Here is an 18,604-nt window from a genome sequence, read left to right on the forward strand (position 1 = left end):
TATGGGAGCCTTAACATTTTATTCGAGGGAAGCCTTTAACATTACGTTATATTTTTTGTATTAATGGGTAAATAATTAGCGGGTGTCCATGTTGGTTAGGTTATTGCATTTCGGGAGTCCGAATTAAATGGCATTGGAATTCAGACTCTCCTATGTGGAATTGGGACCCCTGATTTGGAACTCCCCAAAGTCAACATGGACCCTCCCAGTAACCCCCCCCCCCATCCCGGACCTACGCCGTGAAGACACCGCACAGTGTCAACTCCCATGACCGCGCTGTGTCACTGCAGCTGTATCACCTGGCCACACGGTGACACTTCAGGTTATTTAGCGGGCGTCCGTGTTGGTTAGGTCGCTTAGCGAGTGTCCATAGTGTTTAGGTCGTTTAGCGGGTGTCCATATTGGTTAGGTCGTTTAGCGGGTGTCCATATTGGTTTGGTCGTTTAGCGGGTGTCCATATTGGTTAGGTCGTTTAGCGGGTGTCCATGTTGGTTAGGTGGTTTAGCGAGTGTCCATATTGGTTAGGTCGTTTAGCGGGTGTCCATGTTGGCTAGGTCGTTTATTGGGTGTCTATGTTGGTTAGGTCGTTTAGCAGGTGTCCATATTGGTTAGGTCGTTTAGTGGGCATCCATATTGGTTAGGTTACAGGAGTTCCAATTCAATGGCGTTGGAATTCGGACTCACGATTTGGAATTGGGACTCCTTGGGGTTGCAAGTGAGATGCCTCAAAAAGCAACATGGACCACCCCCCCCCCCCCCCCCACCCGGGACACAAACCTGGACCACACCAGAACGCTAAATGAACCAATCCCGGATCCCAAAGGAAAGCAGCGCATCGGCATCATTGAGATGAAATGTAATGCACCGTTTGGGACGCTGAGGCAAATACACCATAGGGTTACAGGAACCAATTCACAAATGGAATCGTGGCAATCAATCGTGGCGATTCTTTGAAATTGGGGGGGGGGGGCGGGGGGGGGCGGGGGGGGGGTGTGACCATCACAGCTGCATAGCCAAATCTCACACGAGGGATAAACCCGTGCTCGGCCACGGAGGCTCAGCCGAGCCAGGCAGAACAAAGTTCACGCTAAGAGTAAAACACAAGACAACTGGGACATTTATTGCACTAGTAACATGAGATTGATGTTAAAAATAGGCACTGAAAGGGCCTGGCAAATACCGTACAGAAGGACTCTTGACAGGTAAAATCTGTAGCCTGGTGCGAATTTCCATCACATTGGCATAAAAAAGCATAAAAGTGACCATTACATTTATTGCCCTTTTGTTAATATCACAGCGTGCTAACCACTATGCAATCACTCCTCCCTAATAATCATTACAATGGAAACAATATTTGAAATTGCAATTAGTGATCGATGAAATCACATGCTTACACAGTATGTAATATATAAATCGAATTGTTCAATGACCACAACTTCAAAATAAAAAAAACGTTGACATTTCAGCTAATGGCCGTAATCAGTGTTACACATGCATATACAACTCATGTCAGACTACTGTATACCTTCTTGATAATATTAAAGCCATATATCTTCCATTTAGTCTGCTCAATTGAGCTCGTTGAAGGTGGGCAGTGGTTGGCGCATGCCTGTAATCCAGCGCTGTGTGAAAGTTGGTGGACCGCACAAATATTTAAAAAAGGTCCTTCTCATGAGCGTTGAGATGGCTCGCCAGGTGGTATGGCAACATTTGGACTAATATTATCCATCCCTTCTGTATGGTATAGTGTTGCCCCCTAGCATGTGTGGGTATTTTTCCAGATTGCTCCAGTTTCCCTCCCACATACGAACACTCGTGAAATGGCCGAAAACATATTAATGCAGAGGACTGCAGGGCTTGGGCAACTGTCGATATCAGCTCACCACGTGGCTGCCTTACGCTTGTCCGCGATTCCCTCCGCCTCTGCGTTGTTCTCTTTTGTGAACAGTAAATACTGTGGCTCGTTAAAAGTCATAATTATTATCAATCCTACTGTCACTCAATCCATTTTATTCACTATAGAACTAATTTATTAAACAACAAAGCAAATAACCCATGCTCTAGTCAGCCATCCTAAATCACAGCAATTTCTATATATATATGCCACTGTAAATCAACAAAAAATGCTAATTTATATATTTTGTTATTTTTATCTTCAGTTGCCTACAAGTGCTCAATTCTGTGAAGCAGCATCAGTTTACTGATACATGACAGTTCACCCTGAAACGAGAGACTGACGTTTGGCTGATCCAACGTCTAAGAATAGCATATCTAATTGACCATCACTACTGCCTCTAGACATAGGCACCGATGTCAATGAATCAGTTACACGATGAGTGAGGCATAATCACACACATAGGCATCACCGCCTGCCCAGCTATGCATGCTTTGAACAACCAGATTGTAAATAGATTTTAGCCAATTACTTTTAGCATCTTAACACAAAATAAACCCTAATTGGCTGTGAGATGGGAATCCTGGTAAAGCACGAATTCGCTTTTAGTGAAAAAAAACACCACAACCTGGCTCTGGTTGAAAACTTCGAAACTATACAAGTTTATAGTTTAGAAGTATTCACAAATAGGCCCTCTAACAATACTCAAGATCGCCAAACCAGTCAATTGAATTTCTCACATATCTTCAACCATCCATTTTTTAATCCGCCTTACACGATGGCAAAGTGCACAGAAGTGCGTGGATAGGCATATTCGGCCCTCGACTCACAACTGGAAGGATTGTGAAAGTTCAAGTCTTGGCCGGGGGTGGATTCAGGTCATCCAACAGTGGGGACCAACCGTGAGACTGCTGCTCTGAAACATAGTGCTGCAGCCAATAGGTAGCCATCACGCTATCTCTCAAGGCCAAGGTGTTATCGTGGCCAAAGCCATGAAGTGACGCCACGCCTCGCGAACGCTGCAGACACGCGACTTCCAAGACTTGCCCGAACGCAGTATCCCACCATCTCGCCGAAGGTCTTCACTTGGTTTCCGGACTCGTGAAGACCGTTCCGATGCCTGTATCGGTAAATCTATCTCTAATCCCAAACCTGATGATGGTGTGACCATACCAGTTGGTTTGCCCAGTGGCCTCCTGCATCAACTTCAATTGGTGGCAGCGTTTGGCAGGCAGTCACTCGCGGGCGAATTACCGCATCACGAGTGAGCGATGCTTGTCCTCAGATCTGTGACCGAGGCTCAAGTCCGATCTTGGCTCAATCACAACTTTGACACGTATGGCAACCATAGATTACCATGTCCAGCAAATGCATTTTGCTGTACACGGTAATCTCCGTTTAGCACGGTTGGCTACGTATGGTGCAAAAGAAGTTAAACATATATACAATTATATTCAAATTGTGCTAACAGTGTTAGTTCATTATATATATACATTTACATTCAGAACTGTCACAGGAGTAGAGCATCACTTTGTGTTGGAGAAGGGTCATGGGAGATGACATCACAGAAACTGTTCTGAATTCTCAACAGGCATCTTTATCGACACGAGGGGCACATTTTTTTATTGCAGGATAATGTAAACTCAATTCTCAGAGCCAATTTAAGGGCAAGACCAAATTTAATGCATTTTTTTGTACAGTTATTGGCAATTCAGCCGAGACCATAAACTCACTGCACATGAGAATCGGGCTTAATCGCAGGCAGCCATTTGGATCTCAGGCAGTGCCAGTTGAATGCTCTGGCATAAGCCACCAAGCGACCTTTCCTAGAGTGTTTTTTTTTTAAATCGTTAAGTCGCAGCTCATATGGCTTTACTCACAACACTGGAAAATAATATTTGCTGCTCACATTTTTAATCAAAGGTGATATTTCTGGACCACCAAGAGCCAAAGAAAACTGGGATTCAATTCAAACGTGTGATTTTCAGGGCCTGCAATTGGCAGCAATGTACACAGGCACCCAGACCCAAAGTATTTTACCACTGTCATCACGAGTAAACTGCATAAGTGAAAATATTTCTGCTATTATTTGATTGATAAGTTTGATTTTTTTTTATTAATCCCAGATGCTTTCCGGCTCAATACTATGTATGAAATGATGCACCTCCACAGTGATTCGATGAATTACCACGACTTAAAATAATTCAATAGAAAAATCTATTCTTGTTTGTCTGGTTTTTACCATCTGTTTTGTATAAATGTTCCAGTCTTATTCCCAGAGTTTTGTCTGCTCTGTTAGCATTACATTTACATCTTATTTCCACTTAATTTATATAAATCGTGATAATCGAAAGTCACGCGCATGATTCGATTCACATATCGTATGATAATCAATTACAATCGATGAATCAATGCGTCGTCACATGCCTGCCGATTTCTTAGCTCTCCACCCACTTTAATGAGCGTTTAACATCTGAGCAGAGGGCTTAGCGGCAGAGCAATCAACTTATGAAAAGTCGTCGGTCTCCTTGAGGAAGGTCCACACGAGCTTGTTGACCACGTCGGGCTGGTCCTGCTGTACCCAGTGGCTGGCGCCTGGCACGATGCGCAGCGAGAAGGGCGCGCTAATGTGCTGCTGCATGCCCTCCGTCATGCCCACCTCCAGGAAGGCATCGGCGTCGCCCCAGATGACCAGCGTCGGGGACTTCACTTCCACGTGGCGTCGCGGAGCAGAGCTTGGGCGAGAGCGGGGGAGGGGGCGTGTGGAGAATACAACGCGGCCTTCCTACGTCACCCGAACACGTATCCCTGTACAGAGGAGCAGCGGGGAGCCACTCATTGCCACCGGTGGCCTAGAACTAGAGGTGGAAATTCCACATTACTTGTGGCAGGGTCCAGCCTCCCGCACAGGATGACGAGATATTAATTGTGCACAACGTGGCACTGTTTACATTTTTTTGTTGATTTTTTTTAACGATTACATTTTAATTGTGCTGTTAAGAGTCATGTCGCAACCAATAAATACAAATTTCTAACTATTGCAGACAGTAGTTCATTGCGCACGTTAGAGAAGGGCCTCAGTAACATTACATCAATACACAACTTATGATATCAATTGCCTCTTAAACACTATAGTTCATTTATCTTGCCGTATGCCCTGATAGAGCTATGACATTTGACAAGATGTTGTTTTCTCTAAGAGCTGAAAATATTCCACATCAAATGAAAAAACAAATTGAACATTAAATGTTTTTTTCATGCAGTAATTAATGCTCGTTTTATGAATTGCCCAAACATCCCAATCCAGCACTCATCTGAAAAAAGTGTCTTTAGACTGGGAGAGATCTTCCCGGATAAAGATAACTTTGAGATTATCCTCTCGGCGCAGGATAACTGCTGTTTAAATCTCAAACAGGTGTATTAATTTTTGCAAACTCATTGAGATTTTGGTCAAGTTGACCCCTGGTGAGGAATCAAAATCGCATGTTTACCAATTGTAAGTTGGGTGCTTTGGCACCTGATGGATATTTTGTATTCATTTCTAAGGGCTCTGTAATTATGAAGATGTATATATGTGTATGTTGAAACTATTTCACAACGTGCATAACCAACTGTGCTCATCCGAGGTGTGAGGGAAGACAAACGATACACAAAAGCAAGTCTTTGAAATGAGTTTTCAATATAGATTTAAAAGTGCATAGTTCCCTCCTAATATGGGAAGGAAGAACGTTCCAGACGGCCGCAGAGGCAAATATAAATGCGCGCGATGAAGTGACCGTCTTTGTTCGATGGTTAGCCAAAAAAGATGACGCCACAATTAAAAGCAATGGGATCCTGGTTTTGAATCTGGACAGCCGAGTGATTAAAATGAGCTTGTCGAGTGAGGGGAGTTGATGGTCTCAACATGGACACTAAACATTTTGGTTTGATTGAAACGTCAATTAAAAGCAATGGGATCCTGGTTTTGAATCTGGACAGCCGAGTGATTAAAATGAGCTTGTCGAGTGAGGGGAGTTGATGGTCTCAACATGGACACTAAACATTTTGGTTTGATTGAAACGTCACACTCTTTGCAGAGCATAGTAATGGTGTACCACCTCTTATGGTTTAAGAGACAATTGAACAAACCTCATGAATCGTTATGACATCTTCTTCCAGAGCCATTCTCAAGGTACATGGTTGTGCACTGCTCGCTAACTTGGAAAGATAATTGTTGTTATCTCATGATGTGACTATTTGCAAGATTGCAGTATATAGTATTTCCTCGTTAATCGCGAGGGATACGTTCCGGAGATGCTTATGAATATCAAACTGCGCGGATAATGATATTGGCCTGCAAAAAACGTATCTTTTTTTATTAATTACCTTAAATAAATACACAAACAAGCTATTAAATACTTGAAAATTGTCAAAACACATCTCTTAATCTCATCGCATTATCCCTCATCACTTTATCTCATCACTGTCTTTCTCTCGATGCAGTTATGTAGAGCTCCAGGTGCGATTCGCGAATAGCCAAAATCGCGGATGGCAAGTTAGTGAATAACAAGGGAATACTGAAATTGACAAAATAAGTTTCAAAAATAAAATTACTTAAGTAATTGCATTTTTTTATCTGGATGTCTTGAGATATAACATCTCATATGAAGGGGTATCCAAGGATACAGTATATCCACCGAAGGCCCAACTATATCATAGCAATGCCACTCACTTGAAGATGTTCCTGTAGTAGTTGATGGGGCCCGTGATGGCTCTGGGCTGAGAGAACGTGAAGAGGTATGCCTCCATCTCCTCATCGGTGAAGCGACACTCCTTGTTCCTGATGCCGGCCTTCTTCCCATTGAAAGCCTCACGCAACATCTGTGAAGGTCCATCCGCTTAGGAGACTTGCTTCAGTGTTAAAACTCTGGACTGGTTTCAACGTTTTGAGTCTCATCACTAGTGGGACCTGTTCAACAGATGCTACGGGATGTGGTTAAACAGGCCCGTGTCTGCTTAGCTACCGTGGTAGTACCAAAAATCTACCACAACAGAGCAAAATATATAATCTTGCTGTACTGGACTCAAGGGCCATACTTTGTTTCTAGAGAGCACCTGCCTACATCAGGCAACCCAGCAGAATGCGGTAACAGGCCATACACTCTGCTAATGAGACTCAGAAAAGTCAAAATCTATCCAGCGTTTGCATACTTTAACTCGTATTGCTGAAAACATTAGTCTGGTGGGTTTCATTGTTGATGCTATTTTATTCGCATATCATTGATAAATGTTTTATCTATGTATAAGCTAAAGTTCACACGTTGGCACATAGCTAAAATGCAACACTTGAGAAGCCCAGGGTTTGTGGATTCCACAAATTTGTGAAACTCCAAAACCTGGACTGAGGTGGGTCAGGAAATTTCAGTTCAGACAGTGGATTCAAATCATCCGTTTGGAGCTTTTAGTGCTACCCCCTGCATGCATGTGGATTTTCTCTGGGGTCCTCCGGTTTCCTCCCTCCACACGCTAGACACTTATGCATTGAATTTTCCATACTTTCCCAATGCAGCACCCTGCTCAAAAATAATATTCAGACCCAGCAAGGCTTTTCTGGATGAGCTAAAGACATTCTGATAATTTTGTCTTGTTCATCACCACTTTAATAGGCTTTCTAGAGCAGCTGCCAAGTGTCTCTCTGCACCAGAGCTACACACTCCTTTCATATCTGGGGTGAAGTACCCAGTTCCCGCCTCATTGCGCTCAATTCAACAGTCAGGGTGACCGATGATCCAAAAGTCACCGATTCACTCCAGTCACTTGCTCGCCGATGGTCAGTCGCCTCATTATCACTCGTCTATCGCTATTCCCACGGTTACCTTTCCTGTCAACAGCAATCATTGATTCCTGCAAGTAATGCCGAGGGGGTCCGGTCTACCAGACTGACTGTGCTCAGCAACTGTTAGAAAAAAAAAAGAGCTACGTCTCCCATGACTTTGTTCAAAGCAGAACCGGGCCTTACGTGGAAGTCACCGTATCGAATGAGAAACTCGGGAAGCCACGGCAGCTGAAAGAGGAAGATGTAGCTGGACTTGAGCAGCTGGGTAGGATGACGCATCGCGTAGCCTGAGAGCCACACATGAAAGGACATGGACAAGGAGACAGCAGCTCTATCATATGTCCAGTCAACTGCCTAGGAGCCACTCTCTCTTGAATTCACTCCCTCAGCAATTGGATAGACAGTGCTATATGTTTTGGCCCAGGTCATTGTTGCATATATACAGTGAGGGAAAAAAGTATTTGATCCCCTGCTGATTTTGTACGTTTGCCCACTGACAAAGAAATGATCAGTCTATAATTTTAATGGTAGGTTTATTTGAACAGTGAGAGACAGCATAACAACAAGAAAGTCCAGAAAAACGCATGTCAAAAATGTTATAAATTGATTTGCATTTTAATGACCCCTCTGCAAAACATGACTTAGTACTTGGTGGCAAAACCCTTGTTGGCAATCACAGAGGTCAGACGTTTCTTGTAGTTGGCCACCAGGTTTGCACACATCTCAGGAGGGATTTTGTCCCACTCCTCTTTGCAGATCTTCTCGAAGTCATTAAGGTTTCGAGGCTGACGTTTGGCAACTCGAACCTTCAGCTCCATCCACACATTTTCTATGGGATTAAGGTCTGGAAACTGGCTAGGCAACTCCAGGACCTTAATGTGCTTCTTCTTGAGCCACTCCTTTGTTGCCTTGGCCGTGTATTTTGGGTCATTGTCATGCTGGAATACCCATCCACGACCCATTTTCAATGCCCTGGTTGAAGGAATGGAGGTTCTCTCCCAAGATTTGACGGTACATGGCCCCGTCCATCGTTCCTTTGATGCGGTGAAGTTGTCCTGTCCCCTTAGCAAAAAAACACCCCCAAAGCATAATGTTTCCACCTCCATGTTTGACGGTGGGGATGGTGTTCTTGGGGTCATAAGCAGCATTCCTCCTCCTCCAAACACGGCGACTTGATGCCAAAGAGCTCCATTTTGGTCTTATCTGACCACAACACTTTCACCCAGTTGTCCTCTGAATCATTCAGATGTTCATTGGCAAACTTCAGACGGGCATGTATATATGCTGTCTTGAGCAGGGGGACCTTGCAGGCACTGCAGGATTTCAGTTCTTCACGGCGTAGTGTGTTACCAATTGTTTTCTTGGTGACTATGGTCCCAGCTGCCTTGAGATCATTGACAAGATCTTCCCGTGTAGTTCTGGGCTGATTCCTCACCGTTCTCATGATCATTGCAACTCCACGAGGTGAGATCTTGCATGGAGCCCCAGGCCGAGGGAGATTGACAGTTCTTCTTGTGTTTCTTCCATTTGAGAATAATCGCACCAACTGTTGTCACCTTCTCACCAAGCTGCTTGGCAATGGTCTTGTAGCCCATTTCAGCCTTGTGTAGGTTTACAATCTTGTCCCTGACATCCTTGGAGAGCTCTTTGGTCTTGGCCATGGTGGAGAGTTTGGAATCTGATTGATTGATTGCTTCTGTGGACAGGTGTCTTTTATACAGGTAACAAGCTGAGATTAAGAGCACTCCCTTTAAGAGTGTGCTCCTAATCTCAGCTCGTTACCTGTATAAAAGACACCTGGGAGCCAGAAATCTTTCTGATTGAGAGGGGGTCAAATACTTATTTCCCTCATTAAAATGCAAATAAATTTATAACATTTTTGACACGCGTTTTTCTGGATTTTCTTGTTGTTATTCTGTCTCTCACTGTTCAAATAAACCTACTATTAAAGTTATAGACTGATCATTTATTTGTCAGTGGGCAAACGTACAAAATTAGCAGGGGATCAAATACTTTTTTCCCTCACTGTATCTTGGGTATTTGAGTTTTCACTGGATTAAACAAATTATCTTGAACGTGAAACGTGGCTCTGTTCATCAAATATCGTTGGTGCCAGATAAATGTGCCAGACCAAATGTGCCAGACCAAATGTGCCACAAGCCCCCCCACTGAGAGCGAAGCATGACATTCTTACTCACCGAGGCCGATGGACGGGTGTGGACAATTCATGATGATGAGCTTCTTTACCATCTCCGGGTAGTGGATGGCGAAACGCCAGGCCAGCAGCCCGCCCCAGTCGTGGCCCACGAGAATGCACCCCGTGCAGCCTGGCGGTGGGGAGGCACGGCAGGGTCACCGATGCACAGAGAGTGCGGCCAGCCACAGCCAGAGCTAAACAGTGGAGTCAGGCAGAACTGACACACTCATCCCAGAAACCTGTGCGAGGATCATGGCATGTGCACATGAGTTGTGCATGGTAAATGAGGCTTCTGGTCACCATCCCCTGACAACACACTCTGACCAAGTGGAAAATAAGTGCGTAATGATTAATCAAATCTTATTCTCATAATACATGCATTGAATTGTCTTTGTACATAATTTATGTATTATTTATGCATATTATAAAGAATAAATATTTCATATACAGATGCAATTATTTATGTTATTCTGTATGCAAATGATAAAGGGGAGCCATGGCACAGTGGTTCGCGTACCACGTAAAAAACCTGACAATCTGACTTTGATGCCTTGCCACGGCTATAATTAGTCATTTATAGCTGAACCGGTCCTGGCAGCCAGCACTGACTAGCATGGTTACATGTGGTTAAGCAACCCCTAAGACAGACACGGCGTGGGGAGGCCTTCATCCAGAAGTAGATTGACAAAGGGCTATAAAATGTAACGGTCACTTTTGTGCCTTTTGATTGCAATGCCAATGTTATGTAATTAGCACCAGGCTACAGATTTACCTATCGGCAGTCCTGATTTCTGTACAGGAGTGCTGGGTGTTTAAAATGCAGCAAGTTGGCACAATGGGAATCAACAGGTGGTGCACTTGTCAACAATATCAGTCGGTCAACCCACAACACCTGCGAGCCTTCGACACTTCAGTAGCCTCAAAGTGCACTTAGCCCGGCACGGATGGCTGTGGCGATGTCCACCGCCACTTTGTGGCAAATGGTTGTCGGCACCCACCCAGAACCTCGATGATGCACCGAATGTCTTCGAGCAGGAGCGGCAGGCTGTAGTCCTCGTGCCGTGCGGGCGCATCGGACTGGCCGTAGCCGCGCAGATCCACGGCCACCACGCGGTAGTCGGGGCTGAACTCGCGCAGCTGGTGTCGCCACGAGAACCTGGGATGCGGCAGCGTGACAACCACGGCATTGTTGAGCTGCACGTGTCCAGTTATTTTTTGTTACATAAATACATCTGCTGAGCACAGGACCCGTTGGCCCGATGCGTAAAGCAGCAAAGAACAAACGGCACAGTTAAAATTTGTAAAAGCATTAACACGATTCGTGCATTGACCAAAGTTATTGCAACAACTTGGGAAAGAGACAATGGGAGGGAATTCCACATCAAACCCGTGCTCAGGAAGACACAGAAGTAGTATTCATGTTTTGTTGAGTATCGTCACCTTTTTAAGTGTGGGTTCTGTTTGGGACACCAACTTTGCTTCCACCGCACAAAAATACTCTAATCAGGAGTTGGTCCAACATTCTAAGCAGAACCCTCCTGGAACTGTAAAGCATGCTTCACATAAATAACTATGAATATATTGTATTACTATTCGAGTCATAAAACATTAAGGGGGGTTGACCTGTTATCCCATCCCATGAAAGGAGTTTGCAGGAGTCAATAGCAGCACACTAGAGATCGTGGGTTCAATCCTGACCCTGACGCCTGTATATTTGGTGTTTGCATGTTCTCCCCGTGCTCTCTTCGGTTTTTCGCTCCGGTTTTCATTTAGAAACGTGTTTAGAGTATTTGGCTGCTATACATTTCCACATGATAAGCCACTTCGCCGAGCTATCATTTGTGGCCAGGTCACTTCTGAAAAAGAGCTACATAGATCAGTGCGCCTTACCTGGTAAAATAAAAAAAAGTAAATAGTACTATGCTCCCCATGATGATTGACTTTCTGTTGATTTCCCTCGGCAACAGCAACTCATATCTCAGCCTTCTTTTGCAGAAGAGGACAAAGCCAGCATTGCCAAAGGCAACTGCTTTGCAGAAAACTTGTTTACACAGCGATAACCAGCTCCTCACCTAACTCCCAAGGTTGATGTAACCAGCCCATGGCATTCAAGGGCAAAGGTCAGTTGTTGCAGTCCTTGCATAACCATGTAGATAACTGTTAGAGTTATCTGCACCAATGGTTAAGGCTGCTGCAGTTAATGTCTAAACATCCAATTTGACATGCAAAATTGTCAGTCAATTTGTCTGTATGCTGAAACAAGCTAATCGGCAACATGCATTTCTGTTGGGCAAGTATTTCCATAATACAAGCACCGTTAACTTTATTGAACACGAAGCAGAGATTTGAACTTGCAACATTGACATTTTGGGCTGAGCACTCTCCCACCAGTGCAAGCTGACAGGACGAAAGTGGTATTGTATTAAAGAAAGTTGACAATGACAGCGCACACAGATTACCATGTCTGGAAAACGCCCTCCCTTCTAAAGTGACGCATGGGCTGTCGATAATGCCGACGGAATACCGACACACACGGTGCCCTCCTATGCACTGGTCTGGCGGGGGAGAGGCCATTGGTGGGTGGCATTTTTTTTACCCAGTTGCCGAGTACAGGGCCAGAACCGCAAACTGCCAGCAACAAACAGCAATATAAGAAAGTCAGTAGGTAAGAGTGTAACACATTTCTCAAATTGAGACATGATGATGGGAGCGAATTCCAAAGTTGATCGGTGCGAGGGTAGAACCAGAAAGATATGTGTTGTCGCCTGCAGTGTGGTGGTTGGACACATTACAGTTCAGACAAAAGTCTGGTCGTTTGAGAACTCGGCATGGTCTTCCAGCGACTCGGGTTGAAAAGCTCTGCGCGTCGTACCGTCCGCAACTATGCCTCACCAGAACTCGGGGAAGCCATGCAGCAGCAGCATGAGAGGCTTGTTTCTGTCACCAGCCATCACGTAATGGAACCGCAACCCTGACTCCTGGCACACAAGCACAGCAGCAAAGGGCCAACTAAAAAAACCCATGTGTCCATTCCAATATGCAGCACGACGCCTTAGGTTTAATGCTCAAGACTTTCTTCTCTTCTACCCATGGCTGTTTCCATCTGCCCAAATGTCTTTACCAGCCCTGAAATAATATTTTCCAGATCCCACATCTCTGCTTAACATTACCAATTCCTGTGAAGCAAGAATAACATCCTTTGTCTTCGCCCACAAGCTGACAACGTACAGGTTTTGATTTATTGTACAGCATCTTGGTGAGGTCACATTTATAAGCTTTGTAAACTCAAATTATATTGCATTGTATTTTGAGTTAAATAAAAGCAATCTTAGGATTGTTTGAACAGTATAAAGAAAACATATTTAACATGCAGCGTTAATGGCACATTTATATTCACGGGATCTAATCCAACAAAAAACTTTGATTATGACTTATTATGAAAACATATTTGTTCAACAATGTCTACGTGGTCCTCTTGTTTATTAATCGTTCCAAGCGGACAAACTCAGAAGAAAAAAGTCCTACCCACACCCCCCTGCACCCCCCACTACCCCCCAAAAAAATCTCACCCGGACCCGCAGAAAGGCGTGCTCGCCCAAGGTGCTGTCGGAGAGGCAGGGCGGCGGCTGGGTGCGCACGTGAGGCCTCTTGAGCGCCGCACGTGGGTGTCTCAGTGTGCCCCACGCCATGCGGAGCAAAGCCAGGTATGCTGCAAGCAGCGCCAGGGAAAACAGGATACCCCGCACGCACACCGACTGCACGCGCAGGATCAGCTGCGTGGGCATCAGCAGGAGGCGACCCCACATGTTCAGCATGGTCGCCTGTTGGCGACGATCCCTTGTAGGCTGAAATGGTTTAGGAAACAAGCGTAAGATTATGGAAGCATAAGATGCCCGTTTAAGGCCAGAATGTACACTTGGTATTACATATGAATAGGTTCACTTTGTTTCCAAAAGTCACATCGCAGCCTTAAAAACATACGGGATACAAATTGAGAGATTTGGTAACTGTAACAGCAATGTGGCAGAAAGCGTTGATCTTCCCCTTAAATTCCACCCATATCCACTCATGGTTCCCTCCCCCGCTCACCCCGGACGAAATACGATGACCAAGCTTCGGCTGCAAAATAACAACTCTTTATTAACACCAAAAATCACAACTAAATTTATCGGGTGCCGGTATGGAATTCCTGATCATGAATTGCAAGGTGCATCAGGGCAACGATGTGAAGAAAAAAAACAGAGCAAATGTTCACAACACGCGTGCACATATCGGTATGCACCTCCCATGCTAGTCCACAGAATTCTAGTCCCAGATCCTTATTGTCCTCGCTCTAGAGAACACAAATTGCCAGGGCACAGCAAAAGAACAACCCCAGGGTGCAAGGGCACGGCTATACAGAGAAAAGGCCCTGTGTGCACCAAGGCCGTGAAACTCCAAGCCAAGGCAGGTTAGTTGAACACGTTGGCTTTCGTGCCGAAATATTTTCCATAAGAGGTGTTTTGGATTAGATGGCATAAATATAAATGTGTCGTTAAACCCACCACTACCCACAGCCAATTAGTAAGAGTTGTCACGTCAATAAAACCATGCCAATTCGTTACTAATTCAGCACACCGATTTGTTGGAGAGTTAACCCACAACATTTACTATTCGACTAAGACGTTTTAGGGGGCGTCCATAAATGACGTCACGCGATTTGACGATTTTTGACCCCCCCCCTTCGTCACACGGCGCCACAAGTCAGACCCCCTCTAAAAAATGACGTCACAAAGCTCTGCCCCCCCCCAAATATATAAAACATGCTTCAAATCGCTTGAAACTATTGTCATTGAAGTGCATATTTAATGTGGCATTGCACTCTGATGTTGTAGGAGAAAACATTTATTAAAACGTCTATTTAAATAAGTAGAACGTGTTGTCTATATTTATTTAAAGTTGCGCATTTTGATGTGAAGTCACATTCCTCAACCCCCCCCCCCCTCGTCACACATCGTCACAAATGTCTGAGCCCCCCCCCCAGGTGCGTGACATCATTTATGGACGGCCCCCTACCGTTTATCCCAAAATTATAACCACGCGATCGGGTGCTCTGTGTTTATATTCCTGGGGTTCCCTGCTCCCTGTCACACTGGATCATCGTTGCAAGGTAGTTAAACTGAGATTTCTACAAGTCACCACACCCTTTTTCGATTTAAAGCTTTCGTGACTGCAGGGATTCATATTCTTGGTTCTTTCGGTAAAGTCACGTAGAAGGTAAATAATAAAAATTTAAACATAATATAATAAAATTATCACGTTTCGGCCACAACGCAAGCAGCCGTCCTCAGAAAGACAGCGTCTTAATGAACACCGCTAAGCTTGGCAGCGTATTTTAAGCTGGGTGGAAGGAGGAGAGAGCCTAGACAAAGGAGTTTACATATCAACAGAGGAATTTAGCATATTGATGACAAAAGGGGCGGAGCCAGCATTTTCAGCCCCGGGGTGACATTCAACAAATTTTAATTTCAAGAATGATTAGAGAGTCAGGCTGTTGAACTAGACGCCATCGGTTGGCGACACACTCTGACAATGCAGTTGCACGCAGTCCGCCAGACCGAGTGTCGTACACTTATACGCAGAATGTTGCAGATTTTCGATTTCTTATTTTTCGGGGGTGACAATTGTCTACCCTGTCACCCCCCTGGCTCCGCCCCTAGATGACAAATGCAGATATGGGGTTAGCCACTCCTTGCGGACAACCCACCGCCTACACATTCTGCAAGGAGTGACTAACCCCATATCTGCATTTGTCATCAATATGCTAAATTCCTCTGTTGATATGTAAACGCCTTTGTCAAGGCTCTCTCCTCCTCCCACCCAGCTTAAAATACGCTGCCAAGCTTAGCAGTGTTCATTAAGACGCTGTCTTTCCGACAGCTCTGTTTCTTCACCCGAGGACGGCTGCTTGCGTTGTGGCCGAAACGTCGTGAGAATTTTATTATATAATGTTTTATTTTTTATTATTTTATTATTTCCCTGCTACATGACTTTACCGAAAGAACCAAGAATATCACCACTCCCTGTAACACCGGTTCATGTTCACACTGGGAAACCTGGATCGCTGGTCCCAAGGTAAAGTCGAGTTCGACTAGAAATCCTGGGGCTCACTGTTTATTCACCGTCCTCCGTTACGCCTCGATGTCTGTTACCAGGATCACTCACCGTGTCTCCACATGTCTCCGTTTATACTGGTAGGAACCTCCTGGTTACACCAGCCCACAGGGGATTATTGTGTCCGTCCGTCGTGCATCCAAAAATGGGAGGGGTGGGGCTGGGTGGAGAGGGGCTGGGTGGGGAGGGAGGGGCTGGGTGGGGAGGGGAGGGGCTGGGTGGGGAGGGTGGGGCTGGATGGGGAGGGGCTGGGTGGGGGTGCGCTGGGTGGGGCTGGATGGGGGTGGGCTGGGTGGGGCTGGATGGGGGTGGGCTGGGTGGGGCTGGGTGGGGAGGGTGGGGCTGGGAGGGGCTGGGTGGGGAATGGAGGGTGGGGAGGGTGGGGCTGGGTGGGGAGGGGCTGGTCACTAGGCCTCGGTAAGGTAAAAACGAGCTCACCTTTACCCTACCTTTTACCTTACCACACTACAATCACTCTACCCTACCTTTTACCCTTCAGCAGGTAAGGTAAAAGGTTAAAAGCAACGAGCCTACCTTTACCCTACCTTTTACCCTTACCCCATACAAATTACCCGATTACAGGGTAATTACTGGGGTACTACTACACATGCAGGTAAATGCTAGGTACAGCGCTTTATTCATATAGAATACTCTCAATGATTCCAATTTTACACGCTTTCTTTTAACTCACTCTGTTGTTGTATCCTCAAATCTTGTAACTCAATTTTAATCCACTTCCCAATGTGGTATCGACTGCGAACTTGGTATACTTATGTCATCCTTATGACAATACTATATTATATCATAAAAAAATAAAATATTTTTAAACATTATTTTGTATATGTTATGTTTCGGCTTGGGTCTAATTGTCCACGCTCAACTGACGTTGGCTGTAAATCACCACAGTCCCCTTACGTCATGGCAAGCTTCGGGGCCACTTCCTGGAGTCGGGGAGTTCTTACATTACTAGTACGGTACATTTCATTAAAGAGTGTTTTTTAAATGTTTTTTTAATGTTACTTATTAAATGGAGGCCACGGACTGCGCCACGGAGCTTTTAGTGGTAAACAAGGCACCGTATTTAGCGGGTAATACTTCACGCTACCTTTACCCTACCGGGTAAATTCTTCCGAGCTACCTTTACCCTACCCTTCACCTTACCCCTTGGCATGTCGACACCTTCACCTTTACACTTTTACCAGGTAAATTACCTTACCGAGGCCTACTGGTCACCCCGTGGTGCCCTTATAAAACTCAACGTTTAACCTACTCACGCCGGCTTGTGCCCGCCCTCACAGTCGGGCCTATTGTGCTGAACGCACCACGTGGTGCCGCCGTGTGACCCTGGCCATTGACCGAGCAACCCGACGTTCCTAACCAGCTCCCTCCGCAGGAGAATGTGTTGTTCCTTGTGTGGCTCTGTACAGCCGTTCCAATACGGGCAAATCTTTTCGTATATTTGTGTTTCTCCCTTGTGATGGGACTTTTTGTAGGATTAACGTTGAGATTTATAAGGGCACGGGGTGACCAAATAAGGTCTGAATTGGTCTGTAATAAGGGCACTGATAAGGGGTTCAGTTATACGAACCATGCGATCCAATATCGATTCCCGTTCAAGGCCAATATAGGCGACTATTATTTGAACCTGTTGATGGCCCTGTACCTAGATCGACTCAGCCTTAAATGAGTACCTGGTGCGGTGTGTAAACATCGCCACTCGGGAGACAAAGGCGGTCGGGCGTGGCGTTGGCCACCCAACCCCCTCGTGTCGCCCTTCATATGTGTTCACTCACAGCACTTTCCCCAACAGTCTGTTAAGGCTACAAGGGGTATATTTGTTTTAATTCTAGATTTAAAGCTTTCGTGACTGCTAGGATCCATACTCTTTGGTTCTATTGGGTAAAATCACGTAGGTGAAAAGAACGTGACTTTACCCAATAGAACCAAAGAGTATGGATCCTAGCAGTCACGAAAGCTTTAAATCTAGAATCGATAACCTCTATGGGGAGGGCTTTCACCTATCTGTTAGAGCTTTTAACAGACAACGGGACAAGAAGTCGCAACTCATCGAGACGCTGACCTTCCTCAAAAGATGCCGCGATCACAAGCTTAAAGGTCGTGATCTAAGCGTGGCTTCTCCCACTCCAGCGCTGTCCTTCAGACAGTCTCGTCCCTTCACCTGATGAAGGCCGCTTGTGTTGTGGCCGAAACGTCGTGATTTTTTGTTATTTTATTTTCACCTACGTGACTTTACCCAATAGAACCAAAGGGTATATTTGAAAGTACCGCACGGTAATTGTCCCAGAGTTTGTCGAAGGCCGTGCGGCACATGTATCTTTGTCGTTGTGCGTGTACGGGTAACCGCGTGTTGATGTTGTTGTTGTTACCTTCACGGCGAAGTCGCAGGGGTCCTTTAGCCAGAGGTGGAAAAAAAATAAAAGAGACGAGACGGGCGGAGAGTGCGCGCAGAGCGGGGAGCAGTTTCCGCGCTCAACACGGAGGCGCGCGTCACCGCTGAGGGGGGAGGGAAGGCTCGCCAATCACG

The 18,604-nt window shown here is 45.4% G+C and overlaps 1 protein-coding gene across 2 annotated transcripts; it reads right to left on the reverse strand.

Moving 5' to 3' along the window:
* Nucleotides 1-1,099: 1,099 nt before the first annotated feature.
* Nucleotides 1,100-18,604, reverse strand: EPHX4 (epoxide hydrolase 4). Of its 2 annotated transcripts, none has more exons than XM_032972942.2 (8): nucleotides 18,447-18,604; nucleotides 13,476-13,751; nucleotides 12,799-12,881; nucleotides 10,905-11,062; nucleotides 9,908-10,036; nucleotides 7,893-7,996; nucleotides 6,606-6,754; nucleotides 1,100-4,629 (listed from the first exon to the last, which is right to left on the reverse strand). In XM_032972942.2, the coding sequence occupies exons 2-8, from the start codon at nucleotides 13,719-13,721 to the stop codon at nucleotides 4,401-4,403; spliced, it is 1,098 nt and encodes a 365-aa protein (XP_032828833.1). In that variant the 5' UTR covers nucleotides 13,722-13,751; nucleotides 18,447-18,604; the 3' UTR covers nucleotides 1,100-4,400. The 2 variants fall into 2 exon arrangements, with proteins under 2 accessions (XP_032828833.1, XP_032828832.1); XM_032972941.2 differs by having other exon boundaries at nucleotides 12,799-12,884.

This window comes from Petromyzon marinus, chromosome 50 (assembly GCF_048934315.1).
Source record: "Petromyzon marinus isolate PM22_M1 ecotype Great Lakes invasive population chromosome 50, UKy_Petmar_22M1.pri1.0, whole genome shotgun sequence".
Taxonomy (NCBI): domain Eukaryota; kingdom Metazoa; phylum Chordata; class Hyperoartia; order Petromyzontiformes; family Petromyzontidae; genus Petromyzon; species Petromyzon marinus.